The sequence below is a fragment of the Raphanus sativus genome, chromosome 4, assembly GCF_000801105.2.
Source record: "Raphanus sativus cultivar WK10039 chromosome 4, ASM80110v3, whole genome shotgun sequence".
NCBI classification, from domain to species: domain Eukaryota; kingdom Viridiplantae; phylum Streptophyta; class Magnoliopsida; order Brassicales; family Brassicaceae; genus Raphanus; species Raphanus sativus.
This window is the reverse complement of record NC_079514.1, coordinates 42,317,531-42,334,061: the sequence shown is the minus strand read 5'-3', so window position 1 is coordinate 42,334,061 and position 16,531 is coordinate 42,317,531. Positions and strand designations below refer to the sequence as shown.

General features: G+C 38.4%; 4 protein-coding genes across 4 annotated transcripts; all 4 read right to left on the bottom strand.

The window, feature by feature from the left end:
- Positions 1 to 1,035: 1,035 nt before the first annotated feature.
- Positions 1,036 to 3,614, bottom strand: LOC108849015 (PTI1-like tyrosine-protein kinase 3). The gene is made up of 7 exons (XM_018622506.2): positions 3,353 to 3,614; positions 2,909 to 3,098; positions 2,246 to 2,623; positions 1,899 to 2,172; positions 1,690 to 1,822; positions 1,533 to 1,619; positions 1,036 to 1,437 (listed from the first exon to the last, which is right to left on the bottom strand). The coding sequence occupies exons 1-7, from the start codon at positions 3,386 to 3,388 to the stop codon at positions 1,303 to 1,305; spliced, it is 1,233 nt and encodes a 410-aa protein (XP_018478008.1). The 5' UTR covers positions 3,389 to 3,614; the 3' UTR covers positions 1,036 to 1,302.
- Positions 3,615 to 4,032: 418 nt separating this feature from the next.
- LOC108851866 (uncharacterized) lies at positions 4,033 to 5,868 on the bottom strand. Its single transcript, XM_018625341.2, has one exon. It carries the CDS (start codon positions 5,789 to 5,791, stop codon positions 4,157 to 4,159), a length of 1,635 nt encoding a protein of 544 aa, XP_018480843.1. The 5' UTR covers positions 5,792 to 5,868; the 3' UTR covers positions 4,033 to 4,156.
- A 1,221-nt stretch (positions 5,869 to 7,089) lies between these two features.
- Positions 7,090 to 10,083, bottom strand: LOC108855780 (plant UBX domain-containing protein 11). The gene is made up of 10 exons (XM_018629679.2): positions 9,929 to 10,083; positions 9,689 to 9,776; positions 9,552 to 9,604; positions 9,382 to 9,463; positions 8,950 to 9,015; positions 8,796 to 8,863; positions 8,502 to 8,720; positions 7,952 to 8,423; positions 7,605 to 7,862; positions 7,090 to 7,528 (listed from the first exon to the last, which is right to left on the bottom strand). The coding sequence occupies exons 2-10, from the start codon at positions 9,774 to 9,776 to the stop codon at positions 7,299 to 7,301; spliced, it is 1,536 nt and encodes a 511-aa protein (XP_018485181.1). The 5' UTR covers positions 9,929 to 10,083; the 3' UTR covers positions 7,090 to 7,298.
- Positions 10,084 to 10,622: 539 nt separating this feature from the next.
- On the bottom strand, positions 10,623 to 16,232 carry LOC108852900 (clathrin interactor EPSIN 2-like). The gene is made up of 14 exons (XM_057008980.1): positions 15,998 to 16,232; positions 15,423 to 15,541; positions 15,288 to 15,339; positions 14,977 to 15,056; positions 14,812 to 14,890; positions 14,632 to 14,715; positions 14,373 to 14,518; positions 13,803 to 14,114; positions 13,565 to 13,606; positions 13,362 to 13,460; positions 13,060 to 13,289; positions 12,644 to 12,870; positions 11,437 to 12,529; positions 10,623 to 11,353 (listed from the first exon to the last, which is right to left on the bottom strand). The coding sequence occupies exons 2-14, from the start codon at positions 15,455 to 15,457 to the stop codon at positions 10,821 to 10,823; spliced, it is 3,012 nt and encodes a 1,003-aa protein (XP_056864960.1). The 5' UTR covers positions 15,458 to 15,541; positions 15,998 to 16,232; the 3' UTR covers positions 10,623 to 10,820.
- Positions 16,233 to 16,531: the final 299 nt, after the last annotated feature.

The window sequence follows — 16,531 nt, the reverse complement described above, 5'->3', positions numbered from 1 at the left end:
TCACATTTCTTAAAATAAAAGCTTTTTCTTACTTTCGACGAAAACAAATAATTAAAAAAATCAATTTCTATTTCTACTTCTATTTTTAAGATATTAATTATTTTTTGTATTAATGCATGTATTTACTATATTAACGCTTTGTATTTAATGTTTTTATGGATATTCTCGGTAAATAATCTGGATAATAGTACATTTTTAATATGTTTCTCACTTTCTCTTAACACCGACTAAAATGGTTCTTGAAAGTTTTATTATAAGCAATAGAGTTATGACGATCATCAAGACATAGAGCTACAACGGATTTTTTTTTTAACAATACATTATAACTAGAAGATAAAAATATTAATGCATATGAAAAGTAAATGATAATAAATAGAACCATATCTTATTCAGTATCAGTGATTCTTTTGTAGTTTTTCGGCCAATCAAACTTTTTCTTAAAAATGTATTAAAATCATATATTATAAGAAAATATAGATTTAGAATCTATGCACAAATATTGTTATGTTTTTTTTTCTTATTGCGTATTGTTTTGTACCGATATTTGTATATAAACTGACTCCGAAAAGATTTACTTTTGGATCCGCCAGAGGACTCTCTCACCGTAAGAGTAAAAAACATCTTCTCTCCAATTCCATATTCTTTTCAGTCTAAGATTAGAGACTTTTGAGTCTCCCATGCTCTTATTGCATGATTTTGTTTTGCAAAATTCTTTTGGCTTGCTTGATTTAAAGAGTTTAGTCTGACTAAGTCCATTCTCTGTCCACAAAACTACTGGTTGAAGAATAAAATCTAGGAGAACTGTATGTATTGATGATATTGTATAAAGTCATTAATCAAATTTTTTTTTGTTAAAGTATGTACATTCGAATTATCTTCAATGAACGAGCTTATATGGTAAACGAACAAACAAATTTTAGAAGATTACCCATCCAAAACGCTACAAAAAACCCATCAGCTCAAAACCAATTGATATGTATATACATTATCTCGTAGCTTTTTCTCTTCAACAACTTGAACATGACACATTATGTATAAAGTAACGAATCAAAATAGATTTGTTATAAGTGTGTACATTCGGATTATCTTCCAAGAATCAGAGCTTATAATAGTAAAACAACAAACAATGTTTAGATGGTTATCCATCAAAAACGTTTAACACAACACATCCGTGTTACTCTACTCACATCTCTTCCTTAAAAACCCATTTACATAACCACTTGTAAACAGAAAAAAAGGAGAAACAAAAGAAACCTTGAAGCCATGAATGAATCCAATATGCAAGAACCACAAAGAAGAGAATCAGTTTTGATGGTTGTGAGGAGGAGCAGCTGTTCCTGAAGACCTCAAGAGTGGTTGAAGAGCTTTTACTACAATGCTCATGTTTGGCCTAAACTCTGATTCGTATTGCACACACAAGGCAGCAACCGCTGCAAGCTGTGGTGTACCATCAAACACACAAGTTTTTGCTTCAAGTAATGTTCACTGAGTTTATTTATAAAAATGAATATGAAGGTTCATAGTGTTTTTACCTTTGCAACTGCTTTAGGAGGGTACTCTCCTTTGAGTTTTGGATCAACACATTGCTTCACTTTGTCTTCACTCAACCTTGGAGTAGCCTAAAGAAAACACAGCCAAGAAGAGCCTTTGTTAATTCAAGAAAGTAATATATCATATTAAGTTACTTACCCAAGTAACAAGACTTTGTTGACCACGAGGCATAGTATGATCAACCGGTTTTCTCCCGGTTAGAAGCTCCAAAAGCACAACTCCAAAACTGTAAACATCACTCTTCTGTGTCAACTGTCCTGTCATTGCATATCTGCAAACCACCAAAACATACATAGTTACAATCTTTAACTTGCGAAGAATCAAGAACGTTCTGAGCTTTATCTTACTCCGGTGCGTGATAACCAAATGTCCCCAAAACTCTAGTGGAATGAAGACGAGCAGCCATATCAGGAGCTTGGTTTGACAGATTGTAATCAGCTATCTTGGCTTTGAAATCTTCAAAGAGAAGCACGTTGCTAGAACGAATATCTCTGTGTATAACAGCAGGTTGAACTTTCTCATGTAAGTATTCTAATCCTTTAGCTGCATCAACTGCAACTCTGACTCGTTGCATCCACTCAAGTGTTGGACCAGGTTGTGCTCCTTGGACTCCCTTTCTTCCTGTTTAACATCAAATCTATCAATCTTATATCCTAAGTTATAAATCGATGTTTGAACATGAAAACTTTCATACCGTGTAAGATATCATGCAATGATCCCATTGTTGCAAACTCATAGGCAAGGACACGGAGATTGCCTTCAACACAGTAACCAAGAAGCTTAACAAAGTTGTCATTATTCAGCCTTGAAACCTTGGAGACTTGAGTCAAGAACTCAACATTGGTCTCAGGTTCAGATGCATTATCAAGCTTTTTCACAGCCATGGCCTTCCCATCACCCAAGTTTGCATAGTACACTCTTCCATAAGATCCTTCCCCAATCAAAGCCTTTGATCCAAAGTTCTCTGTCTTTTCTTTGAGCTCGGCCAATGACATTGCAGGGACATCAATAGGAGGAGCCTCCTTCAACACGGCAGGCTTCATAGGGGGTGGTGGTTTCTTATCGTTACGTCCTACACAAGCAATAACATTAACTAACTTGTGGAACAAGCAAAGAATCAAACCAAAAACAGGGACGTAAAGCTCTCAGAGAATTTAAAGAAAAGAGGGTTATGAATCTAATAGGTTTCATAAACAAGCGAGGTCTATTAATACAAGATGGAAAGAAATAACTATAACAAAAGTTACTTAACTTGTATAACAAGCAAAGAATCAAACCTAAAATACAGACCAGTAGCTCTAAGAGAATGTATCATGAATCTAATAAGTTTCATCAGTAGTTGAATAAAGATCGATACCATAGTCGTAGTGGCGAGTAGGAGGTGTTCTGGATCGGTTATGATCAGCTCTAGGGTGGTTAGCTTCTTGGACATGACAAGAACAGCACAACCACCTGCGCATCTTCCCTTTCTTGCCTATATCAAGATCGTCTACAGATCTAGGTTTATCCAACCGAACAAAACGGCTGCTCGGTGAACGATCCTTTGCCTGCAAATGACATCAACATCACCACTCAATGACCTGCTCTAGATTGATAAGGGAAAACAGAGGACTCTGCCATCAAATCAACAACATTTGTCTCTATATCACCAACAATGAAGAGACAACCTAGGTTTAATTATGTTGTAAAAAGATGAATACAATGCGCATTGATCAAGAATGACCTTAGAGTTAAAACTATTACATGATCATACAATTCGAAAACAAAATGTAGATGCATTCTAATGATGAAAGATGTTTACCACTGGACCACCACGACGATGAAAATCACGATCCATGACGCAAAAATGCAAAGAGAAACAAAGGATCAACGAGCAATAAACCAGAGAGGACGAATCAAAATGAGAGGCAGGGACCAAGGGAGACGAGCTGTGATCAAGGAACAAAACACAAAAGATAAAAGGGAATAGAGAAGAGAAACAAACAACAACAGCTAAGAAAAGAAAGAAAGCGTAAAAAAGAAGCGACAGAGAGGCATTTGATCAAGAATAGAACTAACATCCCATTTTTGGCCAATTATAATATTGTTTTTAAGCAAATATTTATTCTTCTGATTTGGGCAGAGATAGACGTGGAAGAAATGATTTTCTTGGCGTGAAAAAGCCATGGAGATAGACAGAAGAGCAACGTGTGGCTAATGAACTAAAGGTGGCAACAACAATAGAATATTTTACATTTTCTTTATTGTTTTTAAAATTGGAATGTTTCAAGCTACTTTTAATGAATGTAGAGCTGTTGAATCTTGATCCTTAAACATGTTATAACTGGTCAAACATATCTATATGGTTCTGACCCTTGATTCTGATATTATGTATGTTTAGTTTTATAAAGTGTTAATTTCTTATAATTTTTGAGTGAATCAACATTCATGATTTTTATCAAAGTGCTAGCGGAGTTTATAATAATAATAAAAACAAATATATCGTTGAAAGCTTATTGTTGGAACATAATTTGACACAACACATAAACCTAGAAAAATCAACATGAACACACAACCCAACGAGACTTAGCAAACGTGCTAGATTACATCCTCAAGCTCACACATCCTAAGAAAATTGTAGCTGTGTACAATAGTCTAGGACACATTCTAATGAGCAATGGAGATTCTCAAAACTGCTGCTAGAAAGCCTATAAACCATAGGGAACCGACAACGAGAGCCACAAGTAGAGCACAATGGCCTAGAATTGGAACTGTTGAGAACCGCTTCTATCTTCATTCCATCTTCCATGATTAGTAATCCTGGCTTTATGTTCAACGAGTCTCCAATCACACAATCAACATGGCACACGACCCCACAATCATAACATGTATAGAACCATTTCTCAGGATTGGTCTCAGCTTCACAGACCGTACACCAATATTTACCAAGCACCTTCTCACCACGGGACAAGACTAAAGAATGGTCATCACACCTGTGGTTTATCACTACTGGTAGAGTAGCGCATTTGAAATCCAACTTATACTCACAATCAACGCAACTCAGAACATATGCGTTAGTCATGTCGCAAGCCGCACAAGCGCCACGGTCTAATGTGGTAAGAAATAATGCATGTGGATGAAGGTTAGGGTTTTTAAACCAAGAGACAGACGCACAATGCACATCTAATACTATTTTCTCACCGTCCTCGTACCTAAACCCACTTACTACTCGAGCACAAGCACCACACTTATGTAACTCACCGCGGTTCTCCTTACCTGGGTGAAGAGTAAGCATACGTGTTGAAAGCCCATGCCGTTTCCTAAGAGGAAGGTTAGCACATTTTTGGTGAAGTAAGAAATCACATTCTCTACATTTGTAATGCTTCTCAGAAGAAACTGGACGTGCACAACCTTCGCAATGTATGCCTTCACCACCATCAATAAGTAATAAATTGTGTTCTTCATGGGAGAAATGATTAATCACCCCTTCTTGGATCACTTTGAATGGCATAATATCTTCGTCTTCCTCAGGCACTCCTTCGAGTTCTTTCCCATCCCACACGTCTCTTCTTGTTGCGCACAAGGAGTGAACAGAAAAATCTTCACATTTGTTGCATGAATAAGCTCCGTACCTCCAGGTAATATCTCGACGACATACTTCACATACTCTATCCTTTGGACTTAGAGGGTATGCATGAGATATGCGATGATCATGACGGTTGATGTTTATGACATGAGGTAGATCAATACAATCATAATGAAACATGAGAGAGCACGGAAGACATACATAAGGGTTTCTCTCACCATGAGTACCACAACCGTTACATGTGAAGGAGACGTCCCTCCCCATGAGGGTGAGTCCATGGTCATGACACTTTGGATGATCCACTGTGACTGGTGGCGGGTTATTTGCGCATTTGATGTCGACGCTGAAATCGCATAGCTTACAGTGGTAGATAAAGTTGGAGAGTTTCTGTTGACAGAGGCTACATTTCTTGTTACCGTAGATAGGTGGCCCTTGGAGGCTGAGCTCGAGGGGGTGGCTAGAGTGGCAAGGGTGGTTAATACTCTCCGGCGAGGTTGGAACACAAGAGGGGTGCCATTTCATTTTGCATACAGAGCATTCATATAACTGGCTCCAAGCAACAAGGTTTCCAGTAGACTTATGACACTCCTCGCATCCATCAGAAATTAAACCAACTTTGTAACATAAAGGATGGTCATGCCAAAAGAGATCCACATATTCATATATAGGGGCCATGTGTGGAAACAATGATGAATTAGCTAGGAAGGAAAAAAAATAGTTTCACAGGAAAACTCTCCCTATAATGGATCCATATAAAAGGATGAAGGATCAATATAAATATAAAATAGTCAGTGTTCTTAACTTAAATGGAAAATATATATATTTATTTATTTATATGGTATAGTCTTTTTCTTTAAATCAAGTTGATCATTGTTAGCTGTACAATGTTGACCGAACTGGTTTCTTAAGGCTCAATGAAAATTTCTATTCACCAAGTGAATCCGCGTGTTTGGAGAATTTGCATTCTTGACTCTTCTATAGTCATTCACTAGAATATTAATATTATTGAACTATTTTTTTTCTTTTGCTAAAATAATAATATTATTGAACTTCGACGAAATAATTATACAAATATAAGGAAATTTGAAAATCATGGAAGACCCTACCATGACAATACTGCTTAGTCGTTTCTTAAGGCTCAATGAAATTTTCTATTCCACCAGATAGAACGGGATCTTTTAGAAATGAATTATCACTAATGGATTCATCTATAAACATAAAAATAAATTATCAAGTTAGTCACACAAATAAATACATTTTTGGTGATGTCAAATACACGAGTATACAATTTTTTTGGTCCAAGATGAGCACCATACAAATTTATAGGCCAGGTTGTAATTTGTTTTATATGGTTAGTCTTTTTTTAAGGCTCAATGAAATTTTCTATTCCACCACCAGATTAAAGGGGGACGTCCTCAAGTGTTTATTAAATGGTAAAGAGGTTTTCAGAGTGGGCAAGACTAATCAATCTTTCACCAGATTATTGAAATGAATTATCACTAATGGATTCATCTATAAACATAAAAATAAATTATCAAGTTGATCACATATAGACATTTTTGGTGATGTCAAATACATTAATATACAATTTTGGCCCAAGATGGCCATACATTTTTAAAGGTCAGGTTGTAATTTGTTTTATATGATTAAAACCTTGCAACAAACTAACCAAAATAACAATAATAAAATATAATTTACATTCTATACACCCTTCGGTTTTCTTAAAAAGCGTCGTTTTAGTATTTTAATTTTATTTCACAAAAATGTTACTTTACATTTTAAATGCAAATTTGTAAACAATATTCTAATTTTAACCTCATTAATCTAATATATTAATTGGAAAGAGAATTTTTGTTAATGTATTAATAATCAATAAAATTATTTTTATTGATTTTCCTAATTTGTGTTAAAAGAGTAAAAGTAACATTTTCTGTGAAACAGAGAGAGTATAAGTAATAAAATAGAAACACAAGAAAAGTAACTTTTTCTTAAATAGATTTTCGTTATCTGAAATTTATCTTCTAGGTTTGGAGTTTTATATTAGTAACTAACAAAATAGAAACAAAGGAAAGATTTTGTAGCTGGTCAACAACCATATAGAGAGTAAAGTATAAGAAGAGTCAAGTAACTCAGAACTGTTTCTGTTGCACTAAACACAAACAGAGTTTAAGCTGTCTCATTTTCATCGCCTATCATTACTGTCTCCACCACCGCTTTCACCACCATACTGTGTTGAGTTTCCATTCCAAAACGCGTTTCCATCACCAAAAGGAGCGTCTTCTTCGTCGTGTCTCAGCGTATGGATGTTACTTCCAATCCTAGATGTGGTTGGTCTCCTGTTCCTAACGTTGCCCCTACCTTCTGCCGCTTGCGCCACATTGTTTCTCTGCTCCGCACTAGACGCAACCGGCACTAGAGACAGGAAAAAAAAAGAGTTAAGCACTTACACGACTCTGTTGCATTAGAAAGGGGGTTTTATGAACTCAACTGTACTCCATACTGCCTCGAGGTTCTGGAGCAGAGCTTGATGCATTGGGAGTACCGCCGCCAAGATATGAAAATGGGTTTGCATAAGAGAGTAATCTTCTAAGATAAGCAAAGTAACCGCCATTGTTAGTGTCTGTCGTGTTGTTGTTAGACTCAGAGTAAGATGGTCCTCTTTGATAGACTGTTGCTCTTTTCCTCGGAACCACTATAAGTGCTTGTCTACCGAGCAAACCCAACTCGGACAGAGACTTATCAAAATCTGCACAGATCATCATAGATCATGAAGAAACTGGCTTTCAAGGTAGAATGTTCTAAATTTGTTGGATGCATTGGAGGATTTTGACGTACCTTGGTCACTATAAACCTTACGGGGGTAAGGAACAGCAAGATCATAAGCACCTAGTCCTGGTGTTTGCTTGCTATCCACATAGTCCTTGACCATTCTCAATGTGCTCGTTACAGAAAACTTCTCTTGAAGGTTAGCACCATGAGGCAGTCGAATGTTTAAGTGGACATCAGATGATTGTCTCCAACTTTTTTCATCCTCTCCTTCATCATTAGGCGTTACAATCTCCTTTTCATCAACAGATTTTGCTAAATTAATATCCCTTTCAGCTTTGTTTACCACGGTTTCTTGCTTCCTTTTTCTATCTGTAGAAGATTTGGATGTACTATCATCCGGTCTTGGGGCTGCAGGACGAATGGGCTCCTTTTCTGCCTGAACAGACGAAGGGGTCTCTGTTGCTCCATGCACGACATTGGGTTTGGTTCCATCAACAGAAGATGCTGCCTGATTAGTGGGTTCAGCAGATTGTTTGACCTGTTTAGGAACACGGCTACAGCATGTAAGACAACATCAAAACTAAAGTAATGTGGAGATGCTTCTTTGTGGACAAACCTTAATTGCAGCTGTGTCATCACTCTTTTCTTTTGTTGATGCAGATGTCACTGTTGATTTAGCCTCTGAGGGTTGAACACTTGTTCCAGTTGATTGAGATGAAGACACTGCATCTGAAGTACGGCCGTCAGAAGGCAAGACAACATTGGAAGCACTAGAAGTAGGTTGATCTGAGTTTTGTGATGCAAGTGCTGCTGAAAAGATACTTGCAGTCGTTTCCTAAAAACGACAGGGACAAAAAAAAAATCAAACATAAACAACATCAAAAGTGAAAGAGAAGTAGCCACCGCGTACCTGGATATGAAGTCCCAGCCACGCCTTCTCTAAACTGGATGCGAGATCTTCAGCAACAATAAATCCCTCTGAAAATAGAAGGAAAAAAAAAAAAAAACTTTGAGCATGTTTGCTTTGTCTATATGCTCTTGACAAAAAATACATGATCTTTTACCATTTTTCCAAACTTGTGTACCACTGAATCCAATAGCAGCTATACAAGGAACAGAAGAATATGGGTCTAGATACTAATGTAAGGATCCAGATAAAATCAACAAAAAAGAAATTGCATTACACACACACACACGCAAAGGTGGATAAACCAGCTGGAGTAATAGACTGATAGATAGCAAAAGAAAATATTATAGGTAAATCTAGTCCTAGACTCTAGTTAGGTCCATTCTTCATAAACTATCATCTACGCTACCACAAGAGCTAGAAACTTGTAGAAAGCATCATTACTTCTTCCGGCCTCGTATTGCAAACTTACAAGGCAGATTCTACAGGACGCCTGTTGATTGAAACACTAAGCATTTACTATACACAATCCAGAAAAAGCTTTGAAACTATACCAGAGTTGTTTCATAAAAAACGAAAGAAAGGATACATATAGCGGAGAAGTTTGTGGCGTCAACACTTGCAGCTTGTAGATGCAATAAAACACAATACTTGGACAGCGACTCTGCCACCTGTGTAAGTAGTAGTAAACACACACGACAATGTTATGAAATGAAAACAATGACCTTTGATTGATTGCAAATGTAAGAGAAAACCTACGGATGCTTCAGTCCATGTCAAGTTGTTCAACTTATCTGAATCTTCATCCTCTCCTAATAAATATAAAAGATCAAGCTTTAAGATCAAGATCACTGTATGAATGATTATGATCCTCTCTTAAGATGTAGAAAGCTTACCAGAGATGTAAACTACAAAAAGCTTCTTCTGTCCTTTGGCTTCCAATATGGCTTCCATCACAGAGCCCTTGAATGTGAGAGCTTCCATCTTACCAATCAAACAATCCCAAAATTTCAAAATTCAATTGAAAACAAACAAAGCAATTCAACTTTCAATTTGAGAGAATACAGAGCCTATATCTAAATAAGCTCCACACCAGAGCCGATCAAGCAGAAACCTAAATTCAACAACGACCATACCTTGATCTGATCCAAGCTTATCAGGGAGAAAAGAGAAACTTCCAGCAGCTTTTAGTAGGACGAAGAATCAAAGAGAGAAGTAGATATGAGTCTAACGTTAGATCAGACGCCGTTAAGACTCTATAGTCGGTAACTCGAGTAAACGCCACCGTTACGGCAACGTCGTTACGCGTTTAGTATTAAATTGTCTCGGAGGTCCATTAGTTCTTTAAATATCTAAATACGCCACTTAAGTTTTTATATTTGTTCAATTTAAACACAAACCAACAAATTTGCAAGGAAAAAAAGAAAATTTAGCATTGCTCCGTGAACAAATATCAAAACCACATCGTCGTCTGGATACATTGTGCAATTCCATTTCATTTGATTGGTTATAGGTTTCACTTTGATAAGGACATCAGAACCGTCACTAATTAATAATTATAATAGCTGCTTCTGGTCTAAAGAATCTTCTGCACTCCAAGAGTATATGAACAATGTCGCATCTATAACAGAGCCAAAGGTTTTGTAGCTAGCTTTAGAAGGCGTGAACCTGAAGCGATACCAAAACTTCTGCTAGACTTTAAAGACACTAAAGGTGACAGAATCCAAGTCTTTTTGGAATGAAAGACAGTCCCAGAAAAAAAGTAAATATTTTTATTTGTTCCGTGAATAAAAATGTTTTACACATTCAATAATATGTGAAACCCAAAAATAAAGAAGAAAATGTGTATATATCAAATTTATAATACTCATATAACAAAAAAGACAGACAGACCAGAGGGAGGTCTGCCACTCTCACCAGCACAAATTTCACAACAAGCAGAGAGAGAGAGGGACAAAGACAGAGTGTGCTCAGTTCTTGATATTACAAGTGGAGAGTCTAATGTGTAATGAATGGTTTGGCTTCATCTCACCTGTATCCACCACCATAGGATTGTTGATGGTTGTAACCGCCTTGACCCATCATCGGATTATAATTGTTGTTGTTGCCTAGCATGTTTTGACCAGGGTTCTGTGGTTGTTGCATCGGATAGCCTTGGCCATATCCTCCCATGTTCATGCCTGGTCCCATTCCCATACCACCCATCGGTTGGTTTTGGTTCTGGTTCATGCCTGGTCCCATTCCCATACCACCCATTTGTTGGTTTTGGTTCATGCCTGGTCTCATTCCCATACCACCCATTGGTTGGTTTTGGTTCAAACCTCCATAGCCACCAACATTCATTCCACCGCACATGGGCATGCCAGAAGCTACCATCGGATTCGGTGGAGGTCTCATAGAATTTGCACCGGCACGACCTAAGCCAGTGCCTGATCCCATCGCTTTACCCATGTTGATAGTCGATGTTGGTGCTGGTGTGTTTGTCGGTTTCTCTAGCCGCTTCTCTCTCCTGTTGATCGCCTCAAAGTCCACTCCTATGTCTGCCAATGGATTTGTTTTAGCTGCACATGAGTAGCAAAACAGAAACTGATGTTAGAGAGTTTGCTCCAAACTGGGTTTATTGTTTTTTTATTTTCTCACTTACGTCCAGAGATGTTAAAGTTAACAAGCCCCCTGCTCAACGTGTCTGCCCAGACTGATGACTTCGGCTCAAACTTTTTCTGAGGCTGAGGAACAATCTCAATGGCTCCTGTTAAAGGTGTGAGATCTTGATGAGAGGACGATGACGTCAAGGTGCTTGTTGGTCCACCTTGTGAAAACATGTCTCCCATGAAATTGTTGTTCCCTTGCATAATTACAGGCACGGATTGAGTTCTTTGTAGACCATGGGAAGGCGGCATTCCATGACCCTGGTGTGCCATGAACTGACCAGCTGGTCCACTGGGGTTAGAGTAAGGGGTCTGTGAGCTCGATGAAGTGGCAGAAACTGGTCGTGGATGGAAGCTTTCGCTTGTAGGGTGCGAAGCTACTGCTCCAGGATTGTAACTGGCTGAGCCAGGCTGGTGCATGAAGCCTCCACTGTGATACGGCGAGGCTCCAGCCATATTTTGTGAATGAGGAGGAACCATGTTATATTGTTGCCCAAATGGAGTTTGTCCATGCATGTTTGGAGCCGAAGATACCGGCTGAGGATGATATCCCTCGTACATGTTGTTTCCACTGGGAGGAAACTGAGATGTTGGTACTGAGGCACCCGGTTGTTGCGGGAGTGAAGCTGGAGGACCAGCTTGCCCAAATGGAGTTTGTCCTGGCATGTTTGGAGGTGAAGATACCGGCTGAGGATGATACCCCTCGTACATGTTGTTTCCACTCGGAGGAAACTGAGATGTTGGTACTGAGGCACCCGGTTGTTGTGGGAGTGAAGCTGGAGGACCAGATGGTGGGAGGATGCCAGCTAGAATATCAATATCACTCTGAGATGTGTCAAACTGATCTTGAGGAAAATCTGGTGAGTTTGATGGAGGTTGCACATTTTGAACAGCAGGTTCAGAATGGGCAACAGCAGAAAATGAGTCCCCAAAGCCAAAGTTATGAGCAGTATCAGGATGTGAGGCCTCCGAGGTGAAGGCTGGTGGTGTTGCCTGGAAAGGAGCTCCAAAGCTCTGATGCGGGTTCGAGTCAGTGTCCGTTGAAGTGAAGGCTTTGAAAGGAGAGTCACCAAATGGGTCATCAAATGGCTGTACAATGCAGAGAGAATTTTTAATAAACAGAGTTGTACAAAGAAGAAAGGTATCCTCATAAGAAACAGTCGAAATCTCCGAGAACTAACTGGTTAAGCTCTGTATCAATACCTGAGTTGATGGCTGAGATGAAGAAAACGATGGAGCATTTGATTGTCCATTGGTTTCAACAGACGTAGAATCAGACGGGACAATGGCCAATGCATTTGATGAAAATACGTCTGCAAGGGAGCCAAGTAAGTCCATCTCAACATTGTTTGAAGTGGGAGGAGCAGATGTAGAAGCAACTGTTGGAGGAACTGAAACACCGTCTGCAGGTGCATATGCTGGAGGACCAGCTGAAAAAGAAATAAGCACAACACTCACACTCGGAACAAGCAGAGAGTTTTATGGTAGAACAATATAACAAACTAAACGAACAATGAAATTTAATCTCTATGAACCAGAGGAGTTTGAAAGGAGAACTTCTTCTTTAAGATGTAACAGACTAGGAACTAAAGAAAATGCAAACTTCGAGACCTCTGTACCTGAAAATGCACCGCGTGGATCAAATTCATCAAAAGCCTCAAATTTCTGAGGAGAAGATTCATTAACAAAAGATCCAGCCGGAGGAGAAGCAGCCCCTGAAGCAGTTTGTGGGGGAGGAGGAGAAGCAGTTTGTGGGGGATGAGGAGAAGCAGCTCCTGGAGAAGCAGTTTGTGGGGGATGAGGAGAAGCAGCTCCTGGAGCAGCAACTTGTGGGGTCTCCCCACCATCCCTGGCACAAAAAGATTCATCAGAACCAGTAAAACCAAGGTAGCTCTGAATCGGTATATTAGAGGATTATCACCTTTCACTATATACAGGGCTCCGTGATTCACTGACAGCATCTTCATAACTAGGTGGAGCACCAATATTTTGTTCAGAAAACTTCCTCTGGAGCTGCCCTCTGTCATATAGTCTGAAGAAAGATGATATGAGTTGACATACGTCTACATAACTTAATACAATCAGAATAAGGCAAAAACTTCAGCAAAAGACATCATAAATTACCTCCCATCCTGAGAACTGTCATCAGCTCGAGCACCACTACCCCTACACGATAAAGAGGAACTTTTCATTGTATAAGTGGAACTAAGCTAAGAAGATGCTCGAGACATGCTTTTTGACATCAACTACTACTAAGCTACTATTCACAACAAAATATTTAATCCAGTGGTATTGGTTTAAAATTGTTCCTTTCTTTTTAAGATCAAGTCTAGAGATAAGCTGAAAGTCCAGATCAACATACCTTGATGAATGGCCATCATCCTCAAAAGTTCGTTCCCTCTCTGAACTCCTACCTCGCGTGCCCTGTTGGTAGTGATCAACACTTCTGCTCCTTCCTCTGTAATCTTCTTCCCTATTGCCATCTCTCCCATACCGGTCTTCAGAGTCTCTCGAATTGCGATCTCCATCACGGCTATTTCTGTCATCATCCCTGTAACCATATTCTCTTTCTCTTCCATAACTACTTCGCTCTTCATCCCGGGATCCGTAATCATATTTGTCACCATATCCTCCTGAAGGCTTATACATCCCACCTGGTGCTGAGGTGCGATATCTGTTGCAAAAGCAATGTCAGATTGATATGTTTTGAATGAACCCAAAGATGTGTTACTTTTTATCTCTGAGAGATGAATGACTTTCAAAATTCAAGAGCTAATACTTAAAAATGCTACAACTACAAATTGATATACTATGAGGCATAATAACAGTTGCAAGGCCACTAGCAACCAGAAATTAAACAAGTGTCCTGGAGGCTAACACAGAGAGGAAACTACATCAAATCAGCAATTCGGACAATTACAAGCAAACTTACTTATCTCTGTTAGCAGAAGCCTTCTCTCTGACCTCAGCTATTCTTTCTTTGTCATTAACCAACGCCACCAGGCTCTGTGATTTCTTCCTAACATTGCTTCCTTGATCTCTACCACCGGAATCAATATACTGAAAACTGGACAATGTCTGCCACATGGAAAATGGACATAATGTAAGATAGTCAACCGCTGAGAATAGCATGAAAGGATTCTTTTGATGCTGAATACTTCTAAAATAATGTACTTAAGCGTGGTCATTACCGAAATTTGATATGCACGTTCTCGAATCTCGTCTATGACACGTTCTGACCCATGGCCTACCATGTACTCCAAAACTGTCAAAGCCTGAAGTGAAAAGAAGAGGTAAACCAACAGGAAATTGTATCATTCACTGCTAGAGAAAAAATAAAAAGGGAACTAAGCCAACAAATATATTCTTACCTTATAGACATGCCGCCAGTTCTTTCCAGTGTCGCTAAGTCGTTTCCAAAGGACCACCATGATCAGCTGGTATTCATGGCTGCAAGAGAAGTAACATTTCATGTCATTCCTGTGCAAAGTCATAACTACATCAAAATAGAAGAGTTGGAAGATGGTTGTAGTTACTAATTTCTGGAAGCTTGCGCAAGATCAGCAAGAAGTGATCCGTGAGGACCCCATGGCTCATTGCTAGTAGCATCTAGAACCTAAATAGGAAGAAGGGAAGGTGAGAAACATAACACTATGTTGGACATCTGGCTTCAAATTCCATAACCAAATGAGGAATGCAAGCTTTAACTACTCATAAATTCTAGTTGTAGGAAGAAAAGTAACGAAATTGATCAACTCAAACAGCTCTAAAACTCAGTTTGAGCATAATTACAATGAGAACAAAAACAGAGAAGAAGAAGAAGAAAAAAAAAGAGTGTCCTTTTTACCTTCTGCTCTATTCCAGGCACTTTAAGCACTTTCTTGTTAACCTCTCTCTTACTAAAAAACAAAACACAAAATCAAGCATTAGTTAATGAAAAAAAAATAATTCAATTCCAGGGCAGGGGCATTATAGTTCTTACAGGTCTCTGACAGTTTGACCGAAGACTTTCTTCATCTTGGTATGTGTGGTTCCAGGAATAAGTAGCTCTTAAACAAATGCCACCTCTACAATTGCAAAACTTCACCTTTTTGCCGTCAACTGTATCAAACAAGTCATATATCATCACCACAAGAGGATTAAAACAAGAGAAAACGAATTAAAAAAAAATAAAAATCTCATTCACGAAATGAAGTTAATGGAAGACGAATCAAATAACAAAATGCGTCAAATCATATAATGGAGGAATAATCATAAATCAATCTCAGCTCAAACGAAATAAAAAGTTTTCACAATTTCGCTAAATCAAATGAATGATAATAAGAAGAAAACAATTTCAAAAACAACGTAGACTCAAATCACAATCGATCAAAGTTCCGAAACGAAGCTTCCACAGATTCTACAAAACTTCTATCCCTATATGTGGAGCATCCGCCTAAGAGAATGGTAAGCAAAACCAGCTCGAATCAACCGGGACATTCGAAATGAGAACACACAGATCTGATGAAATCGAAACGGAAACGTGAATCAAATCTCCAAAAAACAGCTGGATCGTACCTGCGGAAAATGTAAACTTGACAAGAATCTAATCGCCGGATCTGTGAGGAGGAGATAAGAGAAGAAGAAGAAGAAGAAGAAGTAGCGGCGTACAGAGCGATTAAGGAATCGAGAGATCGTCTCAAATCAATCAATCAATCAATCAATCCTCTTTCTATAATTTCGGGTTTAGAGAGAGAGAAGAGAACACACAGCAGCCAGAAGAGAACATTCAATAAAGAATAAAAATTAATTAAAAAAGAGTAAAAAGTGGAAATGAATGAAAATGATAAGACAGCGCGATTAACACGCAGAATATTAAGGACTCCTAATCACACATCACTCTTATTCATCACAGCTGTTTCTTCTTCCTTTTCGTATCTTTTTTAATTTGAATTTAACACAATTATTCAGTACTTTGGTGTCAGCACGTTTTATAGCTGAATCTCAAGTGGAATATATAGTATTTTTTAGAATTCAAATCTACGGATTTGGATATCGAAATGTGTGCTTATTTTCATTCTTTTGGTAAGATAACGTTTTTCTAGTACGAAG